The sequence below is a fragment of the Pelophylax lessonae genome (assembly GCF_965119305.1).
Source record: "Pelophylax lessonae genome assembly, chromosome: 5".
NCBI classification, from domain to species: Eukaryota; Metazoa; Chordata; class Amphibia; order Anura; family Ranidae; genus Pelophylax; species Pelophylax lessonae.
In genome coordinates this window covers 439,038,087-439,062,268 of record NC_138772.1, presented here as the reverse complement: position 1 = coordinate 439,062,268, position 24,182 = coordinate 439,038,087, and the positions used below count along the sequence as shown (strand labels likewise).

General features: G+C 43.7%; 1 protein-coding gene across 1 annotated transcript in view; it reads right to left on the bottom strand.

The window, feature by feature from the left end:
• MTFR1 (mitochondrial fission regulator 1) overlaps positions 1–24,182 on the bottom strand; it is a 53,164-nt gene that overhangs the window by 4,061 nt on the left and 24,921 nt on the right. The window contains exons 2-6 of the mRNA XM_082259878.1: positions 18,841–18,975; positions 17,749–17,847; positions 8,808–8,926; positions 7,795–8,036; positions 32–281 (exon numbers count right to left, since the gene is read on the bottom strand). Of these exons, the coding sequence (XP_082116004.1) occupies positions 32–281; positions 7,795–8,036; positions 8,808–8,926; positions 17,749–17,847; positions 18,841–18,906 (776 nt within the window). The 5' untranslated portion in view covers positions 18,907–18,975. The remainder of the gene's footprint in view (positions 1–31; positions 282–7,794; positions 8,037–8,807; positions 8,927–17,748; positions 17,848–18,840; positions 18,976–24,182) is intronic.

Below are 24,182 nucleotides of genomic sequence, written 5' to 3'. Positions count from 1 at the left end.
TCTATTAAAGTATGCTGTCAGCATGTGTTACCTTTTCACAGAGCGTAACTTCACTTGGTTCATGTCTTTTAGAACATCCAACATGCTTGGCATTTCTGGCTTCTTTGGTGCGCTGTCTACCACAGTTGTTTCTATATTGTTCTTCTTGTTCTTTCTCTCCTTAATGAGGTCAATTGCAGAGATACTTCTGTGAAGACCAGGAGGAGGTGGTGGTGGTGGAGGTGGAGGAGGAGGAGGGGGCAGAGGTGCTGTGCAAGGTGAAAGAGGTGGTGGAACAGAACCTATAAATTTGTGTAAAAAAAAAAAAAAAAGAAGACATATTACATACGCAATGTAAAAGTGAGAATTTTGACTTCCGTGGAAACGACATACCTTGCAGTACAGCACAGGAAAGACCAGACTTGTTTTGAGATAGACCCTGTGTTATATATGCTGCTACCTTCTTTAGGCAATTGGACACTTAAAGCGGTTGTATACTCATAAATAAAATAAAAAAACAATCCCTATAAGACAAAAGGCATAATGAGCTAGTATGCATCGCATACTAGCTCATTATGAAATACTTACCTTAGAACGAAGCCCCGGCACGGTTGTCTGGACAACGCTGAGGGAGCCGACATGCTCCCTCGGCGTCTCTTCCTGGTTCGGCGGCTCAGACGCTGCGAGTGGCCGGAGCCGCGATGACATCACTCCCGCGCATGCGCACAGGAGTTTCACTTTCCGGCAAGGAGCCGGACCTTCAGAGCGCATGCGCCGCAGACGTCAGTGGCTGCATGCAGGTTTAATATCTCCTAAACCGTGCAGAAACATGAACAGAGGGGAGGGATGTGTGTCCTGTGCTGTACGCCAAAATATGGAATTTACTGCAAGTCAAAAACCTGCATATGTAAAATTTTTCACACAACAGGAATTAAGAAATGTATCATGAATGTAACTTTTTTCTATGTACACTGTAATTTTTGGTAAAAGGTGTTACAAAAATTAAACGCATCAAATTTTTTTAGGGCTTTACTAGACAGGAATTAAACTGTACCCCCGTTTTCTTAAAGTATAACTACAGGTAAAACATTTTTCTTCGTTTCAGATAGAGTGGAGAGGGATTAGAACACCTGTCAGTTTTAATTGTGGTCGGTGCCCCCATTAGGGTGATTCACTCTTTCCATTTGTGTTGTTTACCGTTAACAATGAAAGTGAAAGTAAAAGAAAATCCCATATTTTGGGTTTTCCCTAGAAAAGTCATTGATGGGAAATCTTCCAATGGGAACACTAGTTTTGGTGACCTGTTGGTCCCCAAGGAATTTTCTCAATTTGAAGGGATTTCTTCTCACTTACTGTTTGGCTATGGGACAGGAAGTGAAGGGAAATCTCTGCAGATGGAGGAGAAAAAAAAAAAAATCTGATAGGGACCCTTCCCTTGATCTATCCAAAATTAAAAAAGATTTGCCTATAGTTCCATTTTAATAGTACAGTACAGGACTTGTACTTATAGACCAAGGAATGTCCCCAAAGAAAAGGGGTGAGCAACAGCAGCAAAAAGGCCCATGCAAAACAAAGGTCAACAGATCAAAAACAACCAGATAATGGCCTGAAATACCTTGTGGTCAAGTTCATATCAACCAAGACGTGGAGATCCACTCGGCAAAATTGTGAAAACATATCCAAGTGTCAGCTTTACACACCCAGGAAACAGATGTGTGATGCTGAAAGGCCCAGGAAACTGCAACAGCTCTGGTGGAGTGGGTTCTAATAGGGAAGAGGGGCACATGCAAAGGACCTGGAAATGAGCTGCAGATCGCACTACATTCGATTCCATGTGATGTTTTAAATGTCGCTTCTGGATCAGCAAGAGGGTGAAAAGCGGACCCATATCTGCTCAGCTTCCTCCTCTCCACCTGATGGCACCTGCCATGCCAGGGCCGGGCCAACAGATGGGCAAGCGGAGTCCATGATACATATGGTGGCAGCGCCCGTTACTGGGGGAGTTTGGAAGCAATCCGGCGCTTCTGCATTCACCAGATTGCTTCCAAACTTGGCTTGTCAGATATACACCCATTTCTTCAATGTGGGGGGGGGGGGGGGGGTTTAGGGACAGCTAAGATACCAGCCTAATACCCGGAATCTATAAATAGCCAGCCCATGTAACATACAGTGCATTCAGAAAGTAGTCACATCGCTTCACTTTGACATTTTGTTATGTTACAGCCTTATTCCAAAATGGGTTAAATGGGTTTTCCTCAAATTTCTCAATCCAATACCCCACAATGACAACGTGAAAGAAGTTTAGCTGAAATCTTTGCAAATTTATTTAAAAAATCACGTGTACCTAACTATTCACAGCCTTTGCCATGACACTCAAAATTGAGCTCAGGCGCATCCCGTTTCCTCGGATCATCCTTGAGATGTTTCTACAATTTGGAGTCCACCTGTGATATATTCAGTTGATTGGACATGATTTGGAAAGGCACACACCTCTCTATACAAGTCCCACAGTTAACAGTGCATGCCAGAGCAGAGACCAAGCCATGGAGTCCAAGGAATTGTCTGTAGATCTTCGAGACAGGATTGTATCAATCCACAGATCTGGAGAAGGGTACAGAAAATTTTCTGCAGCATTGAAGGGGGAGGAAAGGGGGGTGAGATGGGAGGGTAAGACAATACTGTGCCAGATGTCCAAAAGATTCTCTTGATTTAATGCCTCCTTTTCTTGACCTCGGTCAGATCTCCCTCTCCAGGTGATGATCTCTCTCCTAACGCTGCACCCACCTTTGGTCGGAAGCAGACAGTGGAGGGAGAAAAGTGCAGGGAAAGGAAGAGAAAAAGTATGGCAGAACTTAAATTTTTAACATACATTAGAGGCCTAAACAGCCCAGTAGAAAGACAAAATCTTAAAAGAAATTAAATTAGATTCTCTGCTAGTATAGTTTTTCTACAAGAGACACATATAGGCCAAGATACTAATGTCAAATTGTATTCAAAACACCATCCGATATGGTATTATGGGGACTCGCTAACAAAAAAGCAAAGGGAGTAGCAATATGAATGGCTAGGGAACTGAAGTTATTATTAGAGGATAGAAAAGTAGATCCTGAAGGTCGATATATTTTTTTGAGGGGGAAATTACAGGATATGGATTGCACATTAGCCAATATATACTGCCAAAACAAGAATCCGACAGGCTACTTCAGAGTCCTGGTAAAATTGATGGAATATAGAAAGGGGTCAGCTAATTTTAGCTGGAGATTTAAACTTCTGTATGGAACCGGAGGTGGACAGTTCGTCACATGCACTGGGGACTAGAGATTATCAGGTAAAAAATAAACTATACCAATGTCAACTAGTATATGTATGAAGAGCTCAACATCCTGGAGCGAAGGATTATACTTTCTACTCCCAAGTGCATGGTCATACTCTAGGCTGAATAATATAATAGAGCACAGACTGCTAGTATCAATAGGAAAAACATCAATAGAAATAACGTCAATATCAGACCATGCCCCAGTATTAATGAATTTGAAAATAAGAGGGACTCATGAGAAAAGGAGCACCTGGAGATTAAACGAAAATCTGATACAGGAGAAAGAGGTGGTAGATTAAATAGAATAAGAATTAGAACAATATTTTCTGTTAAATGAAACCCCAGGAGTGGCAGAGGCCACAATTTGGGAAGTTCATTAGGCTTATATTAGGGGAGCACTGATCTCTATAGGGGCAAGGAGGAGGGAAAAAAAAAAGCTAGGGAATATGGAAAGGTCAATAACGGAAATATATGAGCTAGAACATATAAAAAAAAAAAAAGTGGATAAATAGATACAGTGTGTACAAGTATTAAAGAGGAATAAACTAAAAGATAATGGAACAAGAAACAAGACAGTCTAATAGAGAGTGGCCCTTTAAATAAACGGGGAATAAACCAGGAAAACATCTAGCAAAAACTCCAGCCAACACCTTTCTGAAGACCCTAGGAGCAGAGGCGAGAGCAAAGGGTAACTCCACAAACTGATAGTGATCCTCTCCCACGGCAAAACGCAGAAACCGTTGATGTCCTGCACATATTGGGATGTGAAGGTAGGCATCTTAGATGTCTATGGAGGCCATGAAATCCCCCTGATGTAGGGAAGCCACCACCGTGCGAACAGACTCCATCTTGAATTTTTTAAACTCACACAAAGCAATTTAGTGCCTTTAGGTCCAGAATCGGATGCACCTTGCCTTCCTTCCTGGGGACTATAAACAGGTTTTAGTAAAAGCCCCGAAAGCGTTCCGAACATTGAACCGGAACTATTACTCCTTTTTGTAACAGGTCCTGTACCGCCACAGAGAGAGCTGGAAGCGATCCGGGGACAGTCGCACATTAGAAGGGAAGAACATTACCGGAGGGACGGATCGAAACTCGATCTTGTAACTGGACCGCATGACCTTGTGAACCCACTTGTCTTGTATCCGGGATACAGGTTCAGGAACTGGCAAACACGTCCCCCCCCCCCACCCCAGAAACGGGCGAGGGCGCACCTTCGGGCCAAAAGGGTCTTATCCGCAGGTCTGGAGAAACCCGGATTCTGTTTGCCAGACAAGGGTCACTTGCAGCCTCCCGAGGGGGCCTTGAAGAACGTTGATCCCTTATCAATTGACCCTGAGGGACAAAAATACTTTTTGTGTGCTGAAAAGGAGGGACCCCCGTCTACGACGAGGGTCCTTACCTTTGTTAGCCTGTGGGAGAAAGGTACTTTTACCCCCTGTAAGACCTTTGATAATGTCTTCAAGGGTAGGCCCAAACAGGCGATCACCTAGAAATGGTAGATCAGACGAGGCCTTTTTTGAGGTCTGATCTGCAGACCAGCATTTTAACCCAAGTATATGATGGAGGACCACTGCCGATACCGACAGTCTAGCCAATAGTGGAGCCGCATCCAGCGAGGCATCGCAAAGAAATTACAACCCCTGAGCCAACTGGTCCGCCAGCTCCGCAAAGGCAGTAGTAACTTAGCCCATTCAGTCAAGGTTTGTTACACAAGGGCAACAGTAAACACCGGTCTTAGTGCAAACCTGGCCAGGGAGTACATATTGTGGGCCACAGACTCTGCCTTTCTATCCGCCAGATCCCTAAAGGACAGGGAATCCTCCACTGGAATCATGGTAGCTTTATTAAGTCTGGAGATTGGGGGGTCCACCTTAGGTGGCACAGTCCACTTTTTATTAAAGGACTCCTCAAAGGGGTAGCGTCTGGCAATCTGCTTAGGCACCCCAGGAGGACGCTTTGGGCGGTCCCACTCTTTTTGACCATTTTGTCAAAATGCGCGGGAAAGGGAAAAACCTTTGCCCCTCTGGATGGCTTGAGTGCCAAAAATAACCTGCGCCGCAGTCGCAGCTGCGTCCACCATTTTTAGGGTCTAACGCACAGATACAACCAGTGCGTCCACCAGCGCCTTTTCCTGCGCGGTGGCGGAGGGAGAGGTGTCATCCTCACTATCAGAGGAGATAGGCACAAGGTAGTAGACTCGGCAGTGAGACCCACGTCTGCAGTGGCTGAATCAGATTCAGAATCTGACACATCAGTTGAGGTAGGGGTAGGTAGGGGGCATGTTTTTTCCACTTCGCCTCTTAAAGGCCACCTCCACCCCGGGAAAGATTCCAGGAACGCCAACAGTATATCTATGGATGGCTTGGATCCGGGTGGCCTTGCGGCCTCCGAGAGGGGGTCAGGTGGGGAAACGTGTTCCACAGGGTCCATGTCGCACCAGGGGAACCTGCAGAAAAAATTTGAAAAAAACAAACAAAAACACACACTGTTTAGGAACATCCCACTGCGCTATAGCGCCCCCAAGAGGTCAGGCACAAAACACTGAAGACCCCCAGCAGAGAGAGACCCCCAGACTCACCACCCGCACCAGAGATGCACCAGGAAGGCCCAGGATGTCAGTACAGCAAGTGTCTGCCGCGATCTGCTGTTAGCCAGAAACCTGAGTGTCAGCACTAGGGTATAAGGAGGTGCTTCACCGCCAAAATAAAACCCCTCTAGGGACTCCAAAAACATGGCCACTATTGATTTTCAATGGGAAACCACCACAAAATGGCCGCCGGGCTACACAAACTTGGCCGCTGATCTTCTTAGCACATGGGCTACAAGAAAATGGCGGCCTGCGGAGCTTCTGGGGACCCCAAGGGGACTTCCCAGCCTCCTTGAAGGGAACAACAGGATGATAGGCCCTGGTAGAGACAGGCGATTCCCCTCCCTGCACGATCAATCGTTCAGTTGCCGGCGGCGCATACCCCCCTGCCGTCGGCATGACGCCCGGTCCCAACCCCCAGGGGATGTTTCAAGCGTCTAAATAGCCCAAGTAAGGGGAGGAGGGGGGACAGGTAAAGGGGGGTGTGTGACAGGACAGAGGGGAACTCGGGGTCCGACCATCCTAAGGAAGAGTCCGTATCCACCCCAAAACCCACCAGGGGGAGAGGGGGGAACAATTACTCACCATACCTGGAACCGGCGAGCTCCATCTCCTGACAGAACCCCCCTCCACCGAAGTGGGGCTGTTGGCCAATAGGAATGCTGCGACCCGGGCCTAGACCATACTCCTGTCTCCCTCGCAGCACTAATGTTACTTAAGCAAACCCTTACGTGAATATACTAAAATGTCAAATTATATATTTTGGGAGGTCCTACATGGCAATTGTCCAAGATTGGGGCTTTAAAAATCTGTGTTTCTGTGAAGGTGCCAAGTTTTTAACAAAACATTGTTGGGATTTCTACATGCACTTGCTAATCTTCCTACCTTTACTTTGTAACTCTTCTAAATAAACTTTCATGACCATTTACATTTACCCTGAATGGACGTTTTCGCTATCATCCAGAACCAAGAAAACAATGTATCTGGACACCAAGAAGATATGGTAATACATTATACAGCGAATGAAGGTGATAAACTTTATAGAGAGAATTCATCATAGTGATGGACACTATGCATGTATTCCATAATAAATCAAAAAAATATTCCTTAAAATAAAAATTAAAAGTAATATATCCCCTGCGCACACGTTACACAATATAGGATAAATAATATGTCTAATTAAAGACCAGTCGCAGCCACTTTCAAACATAAAACATCAAATTAAATACACAAGTCAAATCCCATATGGATTCTAAAGTAAAAGTATTAGTATTATTCCATAATAAGTGGTTGACCTGGTCAACTTATGATATTTTCTCGACTTATGGTGTTCCGTTATTTAGGAATCGTTCTTACCACCTAATATCCCCTTGATTGTAGTAACTTATGTGATATTTATTTTTTTCATTTTGTTAGAGTAATGAGGCTATTGTCCATTAAATAGGATGTACTTTTCCTAGGTAAAGTTAATTTGGTTGTTTTTTTTTTTTTTTATTATTTCTTATGTTTATCTGCTATGGTTTTTTTTTTTTTCTTTTTTGTATTGTTCTGCTCTCATACTGTATGAGGCTCTTGTACACTGTAAATATCACCGATGTGAGACTATGGATGCATAGTCTTTTTTGTGCCTTTATACCTTAAGCCTCAACTGTTTGTGGTTTTTCTTTTATAACCCTAATATAACATTTGTAATAATAATAAAAAAAAAAAAAAAAGAAGATATAGTAATATAATTGCATAGTATGCCATAAATTATGCATTTAAAATAAATAAAACACACACACACAAGCCTGATTCATATGCTAAAACAGAAACTATTTTAACTAACTTCTAAGAATTCCAAAAGAAAAGTGAGGAATTCCTAAGAACATCCCACCATAATTGATCAGGAAGCCATGTATAGAAATACCTGCAGTCACAGTTTGCTGCTCTTGGAGAGTAACAATCTTGGCAATCTGTGCTCTCAAAGTAGCCAGTTCATTTTCCAATGCATTGATCTTCTGCAAAGCCTCTTCATTGGCTGCTGGCTGCAATCTGATCTCTGGTGCCTCCTTCAAAAGAGCAGGCATGGATACCTGTCTTCTAAGTGGCTGATCATAATGGCTCAACTCGTCTTCTAATGACAGACTTTGGTGCACATGATTCTGTGCCCTAGAAACATATCACAATAGTTATTTTAAGGCAGAAATATATTTTGAAAGAAAGTACAACGTAAATAAATAAAATTAAAGAAAATCAAGTATTTAATCTAACTCAACCTAGTCAGACAAGATCTCCCAACGAAAAAATTAACAATCAATATGATTACAAGCTAAGCGAGATTTGAGGTTTCACAATTTTTTTTTTTTATTTAAAAGGCACACGATACATAAAGGAAAAAAAATAAACATGACAAAATGGTAAAGTACAAGCGATTGTCATCTGTGGGAGACATCAAGATATGAATCTAAAAGTGCATAACATCGCAGCAAATGCATAATAGGACAACATAAGTAAATACGACCAAGAATGATTTCCTGCTCTTTGTCATATAAAATAATGAGATATAGGAGCATCCGGGCAAGATGGGGGGCCCTGGGAGTGACCTCCACCGCACCGCCACTGGCATCTGTCTATTGGCCGACGAACGAGGGTGAAGGAGCACAGCCCGGGGGCGACCACCCACACAGGCACCACAATGTCATCCCAAATGTAAGCATACCCAAGGACAACATTTTTTTTACAAATGTCAAGTAAAAAAGGAGAGCACAGAAAAAAGTGTACAGAAACAGAAAGTTTCACAAATTTGATTGAATACCAGCAACTGGTATTGTGGTCACACATGCTGCAGTTACTAGCCACATGCCCTATCCTGCTACCCAAAACTTAAGGATATTAATTACATTCATGGATTTGAATAGCATTACATTAAGTCAAACTTACCTTAGCCTAGTAAATGCTTCTCCCTCCTCCTCATCGGCGACCCATCCCACATCAGCAAAGGAGGGTACCACAGCACCATTTTGATTGTCAGAATTTAGTGCAACAGGATATGGAATAAACTGCAATTAACAAGCAAAATGTTTTATTTTTGCATGCTATTAGAATACTTTTAGGGCACGTTCACACCAGATGCATTGGGGCTACGCTGGCAGCTAATTCCAGGGTAGCCAACACACAGACAAGGCAAAATTGCCTCGTTTGCAGTGGTGTTCAATCACAATTCTTTGCAAGAAGTACTTTTTTTTCAGCAAGGCAGGTTGCAAGAAGAACCCCTGCATCGCAACATCACTACAGTAACCAGAACGCTACTGAAAATCCACTTGCCATAATTCAATAAAATTCTGTGTAAAAAAAAAAAAAAGTAGGAAGTGTCTCCTGGACCACACTAGCTGCCTGCGATCAGTGTGGCTCGCTGGTGTGAACAAGCCCTTAAAAGAGCAGCTGTTATCTAATAAACACTGTGCTGTTAAGAAGAGACAGACACACCACACCAGGTTCTTCCAACAATAAAGGTTGAAGTACATTTTGAATTTGTTGCTGTTTAAAGTTTAACTCCAAAAAAACCTAATTCCTCTGCAAGGGTTATGTCTATAGGATTTGGTAAGGCACCTTTTACCTGATCGTCCTCTCCTGCAGGCTCCTCTCCCCAATATTCTGGCAGTGTAGTCCACTGACAAAGCCCAAGAAGGGATCATAGCACTGCAACAACCATGAGGCAGTCAAACTGCTAAGTAAATTGCTTTTCTGGCCCCTGGACATAAATGAGCTGTTAACCCTCGCAGTGTGAATGCAGCCCCAACATAAGAGGGTTTTTAGGTTTCCTGGAGTTGGGTTTAAGGCCTTCTCTAATCTTGTGCATCCCCCACACTGTTTGTCTGGTGGTGGTGCTTAACCTACCTGGCGGTCTGATTATGTCCAGATTTCTGTGCTAAAAGCGGTACATTGTTTTGCATAGAAATCTGTTTTACATTTTAAAACTCACCTTCCCCTGCGATCCCCCGCCGTCCTCCTGCTGTGTGCTCGGCCAATGCCGACACCTGTCTTCCGGTTCCCTTCCCTGCGAGCGTTGTGACACAGGGGGGTGGAACCGGCGGCAAATTCAAAAGTGTAAAAACACTAAATTACATGATACCAAGCTGTGATCCTAACTGGTTACACTATATCATGCAATTTCATCCAGTTCTTTGTGCCTGGAAAAATGAGAACGACCATGGTGTTCAAAAAGCATTCTTTTTGTGCAAAAGCGCTCTTAGACGAACTGGAAAATAGCGACAGCGAAACTGAGTTACTTGAAGAACTAAGCGATAGCAATTCATGGGAAAATTCATCACCCATCCACCCACCCCCCCTCCTTGCTCCAGCAGTTTGACTGTCGCCATGATCGTTCAAAATTTTCCAGGCACAAAGCACTGGATAAGCACAGGCAAGGCACTAGAAAAAAGTCACCAGGTGCAATCCTGTGGTGAAATGGCATGATACAGTGTAATCAGTTAGGATCACAACTTTGTATCATGTCATTTAGTGTTTTTACACTTTTGAATTTGCCGCCGGTTCCACCCCCTGCGTCGCAACGCTCGCAGGGAGAGAATCGGAAGGCAAGTGCCGGAAATCGGTCGTGCACAGAGCAGGGAGAGAGAGGATGGCAGTGAGGACGGCGGGGGAGCGCAGGGCAGTTGAGTAACATTCTGGGGTAATCCGAGTGTGGCTCTGGGTTACCGCTTTTGGTACTGAAAATTAACCCAGAGCCACACTCGGGAATACCATCAGGGAGGTTAAAGAATAAGTTCACCTTTTAAAAAAAAAAAAAAAAAAAAACATACATAGAAAAGTGACAGCAGAAAAAAGATCAAATAGTCTATAGAGTCTGCCTTTTTTTGTTTTTATAATACATACATACGCGCACACAGGCGCGCACACACATTTTGCCTTTTGTTTTCATTAACTTTTTTTCAGTGTACATCTAAGTTTTACCCAAGCATGTTTGAAACCATTGACACTCTACCTCTGCTGGAAGCCCATTCCAAGCATCAAATGCACATCTTGTTGCAGGTAAAAATGTGTGCATTTATTTATTTTTTTTTTCAATGACGGTGCAGTGTCAGGCCACTGTAGCTGTCTGCCTGTACCTTGCACTACTAGGCAGTTACTAAATGACAGGAAGAATCAATAAAACTACTAGAGCGTTCACAAACGCTCTCAAAATTCACTGAGAACTAAAAGCCATCAGCCGCAATGGTTGACGGTAGTTGTACTTTTGCTGCCAGAACTTTTAATGAATGACGCAGCGAAGGGGCAGAACCACGCACAGTTACGCTCTTTTCAAATTGTGACAGCGGATGCGGGGAGAAGATCCCCCACTTGCGGTCACAACAGGGGCTGCTGATTTAGTAACATGTACAGGTTATGAAAGGAACTTATCCTGTAAACAAAGTGGGACTTACCCTACAAAAAAGGGCTCAATTGCACACTTACAAAATACTCTCAACCTCATATTAAATTGGCTAATGTCTACCATTCCTACCCACATTCTTTAAAGCATTTTAGTACAAAATCAGTTACAGGTGCTCGTTAATATTTACATCACAAATATTGATTCCACTTCTGGAAATATCAATTATTAGGAGTAAACAAAAAGTGATTTTTGGATACAGTTCTGATAGACATGCACACAAAACAGCAGTAAGGCATGCAGCACTTAAGAGCAAGCACTGACCTAGCAGTTCACAAATGTGTTCCTTCACAGAAATGATGCAGCAGAGGAAGAGAGATCACACAAACATGAAGTTTTTACAAACCACGTCAACTACTTCATTTTTACTTTACAAAATATTTCATTATCATTACAAGGAAAATAAGAGAAAAAACCCATAGAACAACATTTTCTAAGTTACTGTTGAATGTACGCATATTAAATGTTATACCCAAACTTCAGGTAACATCCTTATTGGGGGGATATATCATATTTTTTTATATATATATATATATATATATATATATAAATAAATAATATTACCACTTTAAGAGGATTTGGATTTTGACGGACAACTCCTCCTTTCCCCTTGAGGTTTGAGAAAGATTGGCGCTTCTTTTGACAGCTGCCAGAGCAAGATCCCTGTGTGCCAGCAATTAGAGCAAAAGTTGCTGCAACTTCAGCTTAGCCTGCTTAGGTGTCTGTCCTGGTGCCTTTTGCTTCCCATGCTCATCTACCAGATTTTAACTGTAAGCATGCTATACATTTTTGCTAATAAAGTAGTTGCTTTTATTCCAACTTGGATCTCGTGCTCCTGTTGTACAAAAGAGAACCTGGCTGCTGGAAGTGTCACTTCCACCAATAAGTGGTGTCCACATCGTCCAGACAGTGATGTGGAAACCCAAAGGAAGACTCCAGGAAGCAGACAAGAAAAAAAGGATCCCCACAATATAGTCAGGTAAGTAAAATATGAAATTGGATATATTTTTTTTCATACTATCAGAGGGCATACGAGAGGGGTTGCTATTTCCCTGGAGTTGGGCTGTAAGGAGGAAAATATAAAACTAGGCAAACACCTGCACATTAACCAGGTACAAAACATTTCATAAGAGTTCCAGTCAACTTTTCATGGCCAACGGATTGTGCTAAATACCCTCATTGTTCTATAAGCAACAGGAATTACATAACGAGAACAAAGATATCATTCTCACTACACACTGCAGTCTACAGAACTGACCGACTGGAACACACCGTCTACATATTATTTTGTCTCCTACAGACAGGCTCTTATGAAGATACACTAAACATTACTAACATTATTTCTACCATCAAATTTATTTTGGTTTTAAAATGCCCCATCACTAATGGGCTGCATAAAATATTAAAAATGTCAGTTCATGTAATTACTACAACACCTAGTTTGCAAAAAAAACCCCATTCACTGAAATCTTGCCAAGTAGTAGCATGGGATGCCCTCCATCCATTCAGACTTGCACACAATCCCGAGCAAATATTTCAAAGAAAATTCTACATTCATGAAAATACATCACCTGCATTGTGCAGGTAAACGCAGATGCAAAAGAGCATCAGCGTTTACACAAGTGCAAGTACATACAGCCATGCACTTCTCTGTATGTACACACAAAGTACAGTAAAACATACGTCGGAGCGGGGACTCGTCACTTCTGGATTCCCATGTGACCTCTACCAAGGACCAGAATTGAGAACGAGGCGTGGAGCATACGCTGGCGCTAAACAGACAGACCACATCCACACATGCTGTAGACTCCTAGTGCCAGGCTTAGGCACCGATACATGTGAGTGTAATATTTTTTTTATGCTTGCTTTTTACTTTCTAGCTATAACCTGAGGGATCATTGGAGTGGATTGGTGTGATCTCAGGAACCAATCTGGTTTTTCAAAAGTGCATTTTGGCCTTCTGAAAAAGAGGTCAAACACCTCTGGTGAGTTGCCATCTACCCTCTGAACATCCGTGGTGAAGCAACATCTATATAGAAGCACCTCTTATAATTAATAATTGGTGTTGGACGTAGTCCCATTCAATTTCAATTTGCATTTTTTATTTTTTTTTTATTGCGTCATTAATCTTGTAATGTAGTTTTTTTTACATGCTCATATTCCTTTTTTGTTTGCTAATGAGTACACAAGTGAAGCGCCATTATCTTTACACAATTTTCTTAATTTTTTTGTGTGTTTTTTAAATCAGTTAAAAGGAGCACTTATTCACCTTTCAATTTTACATTTAGGGCGCCATCACTTGTTATTTTGCTTATGTTATAGTGGTTTATGAGACTCCAACTTCTAGGTGGTCAAAACAAAAACAAGCTTGTATGGCGTTGGACTGCTACCTCACCATCTTGGTAGATAACTGCAGCGGACATGAAATATAATGTCAATTGATGGTAGTCATGTAAGTGTTATGGTGTTTTATATAAAATTTATGCTCTCATTCCAGTACAGCTCCAAGGCTACTGCAGGGAATAATAGTATTTTTGACTTACCGTAAAATTCATTTCTCTGATGTTCATTGAAGGACAGCTCCTGATGTTCATACCCATTGGGTTATATACTGTACCCTACAGGAGTAGGACACTAGGCAGAAAAAGAATCTGGCTACGCCCATGGGCAGTACCAGGGGGTATACTCCCTCTCTCTGCTATAGGTACTCTGTTTTGTTACAAGCAGTGTCAGAAGAATTACAACTCCACAGAGGGGTGGGTGCTGTGTCCATCAATGGACATCAGAGAAATGGATTTTACGGAAAGTCAAAAAAAACAATTTTCTCTTCCGTTCATTGATGGACACAGCTCCTAATTTTTATAACCATTAGGACAAAGCAGTGTTAAACATGAGGGGTGGGAACAGTAAAAAAATTCCCAAGGCTAAAAACAGTAGCTAACCAGGAAACAGGAGCTCAACCAACACAACTGGAGCCCACCTGAAAAAAAACAAACCCTCAAGGAGGATCAAATCCTCTAAATAGCAGCCTGAAAAACCTTGCGGCCAAAAGAAGCATCCGCAGATGCCAACACATCCACTATATAGAACTTTGTGAATGTGTGCACCGACGACCAGGTGGCTGCCTTGCAAATATGCTTTACTGACGCCTGATGATAGAAGGCCCAGGAGGCACTGAGCATCTGAGTAGAATGGGTCTTTGAAAAGGGAAAGGAGGAACCTGACCCTTGATGGAATAGGCCTGAATAACTGTCTGTCTGATCCATCTGGAAATGGTCGCAGAGGAAGCGGACAACCCTTTCCAAGGCCCATCAGTGAGCACAAATAGCGAGTCTGACTTCCTAAAAGACTCCATAGCTGCCAGATAGACCCTAATTGCCCGGACCACATCCAAGGCATGCAAGGCAATTTCCTTTGGATGTTTTGGCCTGGGACACGGAAGACAACACAATGTCTTCATTCAAATAAAAATCAGAGCCAACCTTTGGGAGGAACGACGGATAGGGGAGAAAAACAACCTCATTTCTGAATCACAAAGTAAGGTGAACAACAGGATAACGCCGCCAGTTCCGACACCCTGCGCGCAGAGGTGATAGGTGACTTCTGGGACAGCATAAGCAAGGGAATCTAAAAAAAGATGATCAATGGGAGGCATATGGAGGACCAAAAGCACCAAATTGAGGTCCCAAGGCGGCAACAGAGACCACACTCGAGAAAACAAATATCGGACACCCTTAAGAAAGTTACCCACGAGGGAGTGTGTGACCAAGGTTTATTGGAAGAGGACCGACAAAGCCGACACCTAGCCCTTGATGGTACTCAAGGCCAATTTCTGTTCAACCCCCCCCCCCCCCCGTTCAAGGAAGGTCAAGATCCGAGCCACTGAAAAGGAGCGAGGATCACCCTCAAGAGACTCAACACGCAATGTAGATCTTCCTAGGGGTAGATTTCTTAGCTTTTAACAGCGTTGGAATCACCGACTCAGACAAACCTCTATCCATCAGCACCTGGCGTTACACAACCAAGCTGTCAAAGCCAGCGACTGTAAAGCAGGATGAAAGATCGGTCCTAGGGACAGCAGATTCCCCCTGAGAGGAAGCTTTTAAGGAATTCTCAGCGACCACCTGCACCAGATAAGCGTACCAAGCCCAGCAAGGCCAGTCTGGTGCCACTAAGATGACCACAGAATGTCTTCTGCCTCGATCCTGCAGTCTTAAAAAAAAAAATCAGACAATACTGACCCCACCAGCGCTTCTGGGGCGTGTGCCCAGAGGATCCCGTGACCGAGCCACAAACCTCTGCATCTTTCTGTTGAGCCGAGATGCCAACATATCCACCTGGGGGATGCCCCACTAGAGAGACAACGGATGAAACCGCTCCGGATAAAGGGACCACTCCCCTTGGTCCAACGCCTGCCGACTGAGGTATTCTGCCTGCCATTTTTTTCACCCCGGGAATGTGTATGGCGGAGAGGGCTGGAACAAACTACTCTGCTTACCTTAGAATGCCAGCTACCTCTAGAGCCGCAAGGACACTTTTTGTGCCCCCTTGGTGATTGTCATAAGCCACGGCTGTGGCATTGTCTGATTGAATGCGCAATGGACATCCCTTCGAGGACTCTTCCAGTGTCCAGATCCCCTGAGCAGAATTTTCGCCAAGGACGCCTCCCCAGTTGGATAGGCTGGCATTCATGGGGACCCCTGTCAAATACCAGGGCAGGAATGATTTGCCAAGCCGAAGCACAAATCCACCATATCAGGGACTTTTTCGTTCCCTGGCTCAGCTAGATCCAATTGTCCAGATACTTCAGAGTCTTGTCCCTTTTGGCCAGAATCTCCCTTTGCAGTGAACTAGTATGGGACTGTGCAAACAGGAACCGCCTCAAAAAGGTAGACACCATCAGGCCCAGCACCCGCATGCAAGTCCGGAAGGATGTCCCTCTGCTAGACAGCAGGAGACTAATTGCAGCCTGCAATTTCTGGTGTTTGATCAGAGGAAGAAGCAAAGGCTGAGTCCAGAGTCAGAGCAAGATAGTCCAGCTTTGTGGACGGAACCAGAGCAGACTTCTGAAAAATTCAGAATCCAGACGAACTCCCGCAGAGTTCGTATGATGATTTCCAGGTTTTCACCAGAGCAATAGGGGACTCCACTTGCAGAAGGTCGTCGTCCAAGTAGCCCAGTACAGTGATCCCCCATTGGCATAACATTGCTAGCACCGGGACTAACACTTTTGTGAAGACCGGATCCTTAAAGGCTGGGGACTCCAACCAGAATCATGGTTGCCTTGTTCAATCTGGAAACCGGAGGACCCACCACTGGTGGAACAGTCTACTTTAAAGTGGTAGTATACTCCGCCAATAAATTTTTACCTACAGGTAAGCCTATGATAAGGCTTACCTGTAGGTAAAATTAATATCTCCTAAACCTGCACGGTTTAAGAGATATTCGCCCTGCATGCAGCCGCGGAGTTCCACCCATTTTTAATAGGTTGGAATACATAGCTGTATGTAATCCCCTTTAAAACGGCTTTTACCAATGGAAACTTTTTTTTTCTTGCTAGTAAATACCTTAATTTTCGGCTTTATTCCTCCTCTCCTCACTTCCTGGTCCGATCGGCGATGACGTCATTCGGCAATCCGCAGTGTCTGCTGGGATGTATTCTATTCCAGAAATCTCGCAGTAGCTGTATCTGTACTGAGCCGTGCCTGCCCCGCCTCCGCCCCGCCTCCTCTCATTGAGTTGCATTTTAGAATGTATTAAGGCTGTTCTCTGCCCCGCCTCCGCCCTGCCTCCTCTCATTGAGTTGCATTGTATGAATGTATTAAGGCTGTTCTCTGCCTCGCCTCCGCCCCGCCTCCTATCATTGAGTTGTATTGCAATAAAACTCAATGAGAGGGGGCGGAGGCGGGGCAGAGAACGGCCTTAGTACATTCATACAATGCAACTCAATGAGAGAAGGCGGGGCGGAGGCGGGACAGGCACGGCTCAGTACAGATACTGCGAGATTTCTGGAATAGAATACATCCCAGCAGACACTGCGGATCGCCGAATGACGTCATCGCAGATCGGACCAGGAAGTGAGGAGAGGAGGAATAAAGCCGAAATTAAGGTATTTACTAGCAAAAAAAAAAAGTTTCCATTGGTAAAAGCCATTTTAAAAGGGGATTACATAGATCTAAAGTTCCAAAAATGGGTGGAACTCCGCTTTAAAAAGGAGCCAAACAACTGTGTGATATTAAATGGCTTCATACAATCACTATCCTTAAATAAATGAGTTTTTGGCATGATCAGTCAATATTTTCAATATCACTGCCAACATTTCTGCCAAGGTATGCAAACTTTTGAACACAACTGTATATACACAGTATACATACACACAGCTTGCCTACTTTTCTAATCTCAGTAACAACTGTTACTACATGTACAACGTACCTGGAAGTGAACTCTTGGCGACTGTATCATAGGCAGATTTGACCCAATTTTTCGGACAATACTTCGAGATGAGCCATATGGTTTACTTGACCACAGAACCTGAAAAAAATCCTAATATAGGTTACTTCACATTGTAATAACCTAAGACCTTAAGCAGAGCCATATGAAAACAGGGGAAAGGAGTCACTCATATGACTTAACTTAAATGCATTAATATTTTCAGCTATTGAGCTCTGTAAACAGTCTTTTCTAAAATACATGTGAAAAGTACCTGAACCTGCTGAAATGTAAACAATGTCCTCTCCAAGATGGCAATCAAAACCTTTGTTACCATGTCACAATTAAAGCCTTAGTCACAAATGAAAAAATACGAATCAGCACAAGGGAAATAACTTACAGTGAATAGGGTATGTGCTGCTGACACTTGCATTAGCCGGAATCATCCAGTCCGACAGTGTTAATACAGCTAACAGACCTGTGACCAGCACTTGTCAAGAGTGCCAACTATGCCTGTCCTTTCCACCCCACCTCCTCAATTAGGCGAAGCTGCTATAACTTCTGTTGATGAAGAGCAATCTGAGAATGGAGAACAGGCAGATGAAAGAAAGGGCTGCCTCCTCCATTCATAGATTGTGTATTACTTGTAAAAGCTATGTTACAGCTTCTATGAATGGAGGAGGTGGGCACAAAGGGCAGCCCTAGTCGTCACTTCTGATAAGCGCCTGTAAAATCTGTCACCTCTACAAATCTCTGCCACACTGGAAGATTTTAGCAGCGGGAGTGGGGGTTCACCTAATGCTTGAGCCAGGAGCAGAAGGGACACATCCCTATTGATTTTAAATAATGTCCTTTGTACCGAGTTTTAATTTTTCATTTGCACCTCAACTTAGGTTGCATATAGTCACAGTAATCCGAGGATTATTACTCATAAGAATGATTCCCACATTTTGGTAAGAAAGGATAGTAATAGGAGTAGGAAATCAAATTGAAACCTGGAGAAAACATAAAAATGTTAAACTTATGCTTATACAAAATTTATTATGGTGTTACATTGCCTTTCAATCAATCAAGTATATTGTAAGGCGAACTTACCGACTCCATATTATGAGCAACCTGTTGCAGAACCATTCTCACTAAACGTAACAGCCAGTGCAGCATCTGACACTATTAAATCTCTCGACAAAGAGCACAGTATAAACAGTCAACTTCTTCTTTTCCATAGTCAAGCTGGAAACATAAAATGTAAACGGTTAGATGTAGCTGCCCTATAAGGCAAAGCAAGGCCAGTTATAACAACAAGTGCAGTTATGAAAGGGAAATTTGCCTGGAGAAGCACCTGCTATTTTTGGATCAGTGTACATAGACAACCTGGATAAAAATACATTAATTTTATACCATCAGTGTTTTCTCCTACTGGGAAGATGTCAAATAAAAAGCACAGGCACAGTCGGTACTTCAAACACAACAGGTCCTGTGCATACAACTGTCCTGAGCCAAGCAAAGCTTGCTGTTTGAAGACAGTTCAGGTGTTTACAGCATACCTCAGGAATCTTTAAAGGAATTGAAAATGAAATGCGTGGCATGAAAATGTATGAGGCCGTTTTTAAGAGAAAAAAAAAGTCCAGACCTATAAGGTCTCATGCACACTGGACGTTCAGCTGCTCCTAGGTGCGTCAGGCATTTTCTTTTTCCTGCCTCTAAACTCCTCTGCATATTAGGCCCCTTTTTTCAGGCGGACCTGATCGGATGCTCTATGCATCCCTATGGGGCAGTGGGTGTCAGTGGAGACATCTCTGCTGACACCCGCTGCTATCCGATCCTGTCCGTGAAATCCGGACGGATAGAAACCCTATTTTCCATCCGTCTGGAGGATCGGATGAGAACGTTCTCATCCGATCTCCCCATAGAGGACAGCGGAAATCTGACAGCTCCGTCTCTGCACACAGAGCAGAGACAGAGCGGTCATCCGCCTGCTCAGCGGGGATCGGAGGATTGATCTCCCGCTGAGCATAATGTGCGCCCGTGTGAAAGAGGCCTTAGCCTATGTGTCAATGCATACATAAGGGCTTATGTACTAAAGCTGAAGTGCACAAAAGTAGACTCACTTTGTAAAGAAACCTGCTTCCAGGTTTTATTGGCAAAGCTTAATTGAACAAGCTGAGGTTAGTAACCAATTGGCTACCATGCACAGCTGCACCAGATTCTGAGTGCACTGTAACGGCTCTTTCACACGGGCGATCCGATCAGATCCGCCTGTCAGTTTTTTAGGTGGATCTGATCGGATCCTCCATGCAGCTCTATGGGGCAGCGGGTGTCAGCTGCCATCCGCATCCGATCCTGTGCTTGAAATCTGGACGAATGGAAACCGTATTTTTCCATCCGTTCAGTAATCGGATCAGATCTGATGAGAGCGGACAAGCGGTCCGCTCTCATCCGATCCCCCATAGAGGGCAGCGGGGGCTGAGACACCTCCCTCTCCGCTCTGCAAGCGGAGACGGAGCTGTCATCCGCCCGGCTCAGCGGGGATCGCGGATCGATCCCCGCTGAGCAACACGGATCCGCCTACGGAGCGGACCGTGTGAAAGAGCCCTAGATGTGTTTACACTTAGTGAACACATGCGGCCAAGGGAAAATATGATGTCTCTTCCCAAATAAAAACTTCACAATCACACCTTATTCAAGTCATCAGTTTTCAACAGCACCTATATGTTTGTGAGCAACTATTTGCAAAGTATGAAGCACACAAACAAAATTAGAACCAAAATATCTGATGAGCATATTGAGAGATTATATATATATATATATATATATATATATATATATATATATATATATATATATATATATATATATATATATATAATAGATAGGATTTTATATTTAACCACTTCCCCACTGGGCACTTTCACCCCCTATCTGCCTAGGCCAGTTTTCAGCTTTCAGTACTGTCACATTTTAAATGACAATAGCGTGGTCATGCAATGCTGCACCCAAATTAAATGTTTATCCTTTTTTTTCACACAAATAGAGCTTTCTTTTGGTGGTATTTAATCATTACTGAGGTTTTTTTTTTTTTTTTTTTTTTTTTTTTTTTACGCAAAAAAAAAAAAATTTGTGGGGAAAAAAAAAAGTTTTTCTTAGTTTGTCAGTAAATGTTGATGATGGGCACTCATGAGGCGGCACTATTGGACACCGATAGGTGGCACTCATGGGCACTGATAGGCAGCGACTGGCATCACTGATGGGCACTGATTAGTGTCACTGCTGGGGCTTTAATCAGTGCCCTAATAACCTGGCCTGGTCACCCCTTCGAGGAGGAGCCACTGATCGGCTCCCCTCGCCATACACTCAGACAGTGTGAGACGAGGAGCGCCAAAAACAGGCACTTCCTCATTTGACGGTGGGCAAGCAGCAATTGGTAAAGACACATTAATAAATTTAGTTTATTCAGCATGAAACGGAGCTTGGTTATGTAGCATGAGGCTGTATACTCTGCAATATTTACATTCTTGATAAACTCACTCAATGAATCCAAGCTCTGCAAGTGGAGATATCATGCAATGCATTGATGTATTCACACAATTTTACAGTAACCACCAGCAAGAATGAGTTTAAAGAGCATCTGTGATTTCAGATCCATCATAGCAGCACATGTTAGAGGCATCCACTCACCAGCTGCGTCACTGCCGCATCACCAGCAGTCCCATTAAAGTGAAAGGGACTGTTGGTGAGTCAACAGCGGGTCAGAGGAGTCGCCGCTGCGGGACAGAGATGACAGTTGCTCTTTAAATCAAATCCACCCTGATCAAACCAAAATATTGATGTGTTAGTTTACCAAAACAGTGTCAAATATCGCACTAGTTTTAGGTTGCACTTTACTTTTAGGGCCGGTTCACACTTTTGCGAGTGCGCCGATCGCATGTAATATCGGAGCGCACTGCTCCTTCATTACATGCAATCGAAGGTGCGGATGCGAATTCAGCCATACACTTTGTATGGCTGAATTCGCACTGTATCCACACCAAAACACGCACAGACCCTTTTTTCCAGCCGCATCAGGATCGGATCGCACAGTGGTTCACACTTGTGCAATCCGATCCTGTGCGAACTGTCAGATCGCACTGCGATATGCGATTAAACTGGGGGTGTCGTTAACATTCCATTGACACCCCCTGCGTATCGCATATGGCAGTGTGAACTGCCAGGAGTGCGTTTGCGATGCGGGAACAGGCTGCGAATTCGCAGCCTTCCCGCATCGCACAAGTGTGAAGAACAAGTGTGACGAAAAAAAAAGTTTTATTATTTAGCTAGGTACATCATCTAGAACGTTGATAGTTAACTTGTGATCTGCCCAGCTTTTTCTGCTCATCAGCTATCCTAATATGGGGTACACAAGGGTTTTTGGGAGATTGCCGTAGTAACACGAGCGGTGGGGAAGGCCTCCGGTCAGAACACACTACACACTAATCAGTGCTCTCAGCCACTGGCTGTCAGCGCTGACCAGATGCTGGTTTTCCAGCATGACCATTCCACAGGAGCCTGACGCAAGACCAGCTTCTGTAGAAAAAGACAGCTGTAAAGATGGGCTGAAAGTTAGCCAATTCATGCAGAACTGACCATGTTCTGCTCATATGTACCCAGCTTTATCATTGGTGTAAATTATGTGTGGTCCAAGACAAATCCACTTCTTCCAATGTGACCCAGGAAGGTCAAAAGGTTGGACACACCTGCTGTATATATTACCCACAAGTTTTTAAACTGTCAGACAACTTGCAGACTTACCTATTTTTCATTTCTGTTTGTCTCACTGTTGCAGATTTCCCTTCATTCCTGTTCTATGAAACTGTTGACAGCAGGACAGAAAGTAGGGCCCCTTTGGAAGCTAGCTGTGAAACCGCAAGGAGTCACAGCCAGCTTCCCAGAGTAAACATGCTGGCACTAGGGACCTGAATACCAGCGAAGAATTGGCCTAGGTGAGGACAACGCTGAAACCCAAGGCAGGTAAGTATCCTTTCATGAGAAAAGTAAACAGCTACAGTATTTGTAACTGACTTTAAGTTCATCTTTCTAAGGTGAACAACTAAGTATTCCAGGCGTTGAATCGCAACTAGTGCCAATTTCTGAAGGCTCAGTACCCAGTCAAACTTCACCAGGACTCATCTGCTGGACATTACAAGTCAGTTTCGAAGCCAACTGCTCCCTTAGAAGCAAGTCAACAGAAATGGCGATACCCTGGGCCCTCAACAACCTCAGAACCAGAGCCAAAATCTTGATAAACAGCGTGGGGGCTGTTAATAAGCCGAAGGCTAAGGCCCCCTTGTGACGACCTCTTGGATAGCAGTCTTTCCAGGAAAGAAAACAAAGAAAACCCACTCTCTTTTGCGGATCCAAAGATACTCTAGCTTGTAGCCTTTTGATACAAAACCCAGTCCTCAAGACTTTAATACCAGGCATTAACGAAAACCTTTAGATATTCCCCCCCCCCCCCCCATGCATGCGAATCGGCAAGCCCTTTCTTTGTGAGAATTTTTACCCCCATAACTGGAAGGCCTAAGCGTTTAGTTCTGCTTACAAAACTGGGTAGGGTATATGTGTGGGGCTCAAAGCTGGCTGCTTACAAAGGGAACTCTACTAAGACTCCAAAGACATCACTGGTTTTGACCAGTCACCTTGGCCTTCTTATTTAGCCCTAACTCCCTGTAGAATTGTTCCTCTATGGAGTACTGGTGAGCGAAAAACACTTCGGCAGTGAAAACACCTTCTCTGGGTGAACCCAATTCACAATCACTACATTTTAAGTGGAGGTCCACTGAAAAGGGCTTTGGAATTTTAGCTAGCTGCCATGACCCAAAGTCAGTGACTTTGCAGAAAAAGAAGATTCCAGTACAGTTAACTTAAGGTTAGTGCGTACATGCCACCAATGAGCTACCAAGGTCTTGTGTGCATGTCTCACCGAGGATTTCTGATTCTCAACAGTTCCCAACTCTTCCTCATCCTTCCAATGCCTCATCCACCCTCAAAATGGGAGGGCGCGAAGGAGAGCACCCATGTTTGCTTCCCAGGCATTTCAAATCAGTGAGAACACCTGAGAGTGAGAATATAGCTACAGTAAATTTTTAAAACCAAAGAAGTGGAGGACTGTGCTCCTGAAACACCAAAGATACCAGATAAGAACAGGGATTTAAAGCTTACCTGACCCTCTGTGGAGCCACTGAAAAGCGCCTTTGAAGGGTATCCTCCCTTCCTGATTAAGGAAATCAGAAGCCCATCCTATTGTCATTCTCCCTACCTCTCTGCCTGAGGGCTACACTGACCTTCAGTTGTGCTCATAAGTTTACATACCCTGGAAGAATTTTTTGATTTCTTGGCCATTTTTTTGAGAATATGAATGCGAACACAAAAACATTTCTTTCACTCATGGTTAGTGTTTGACT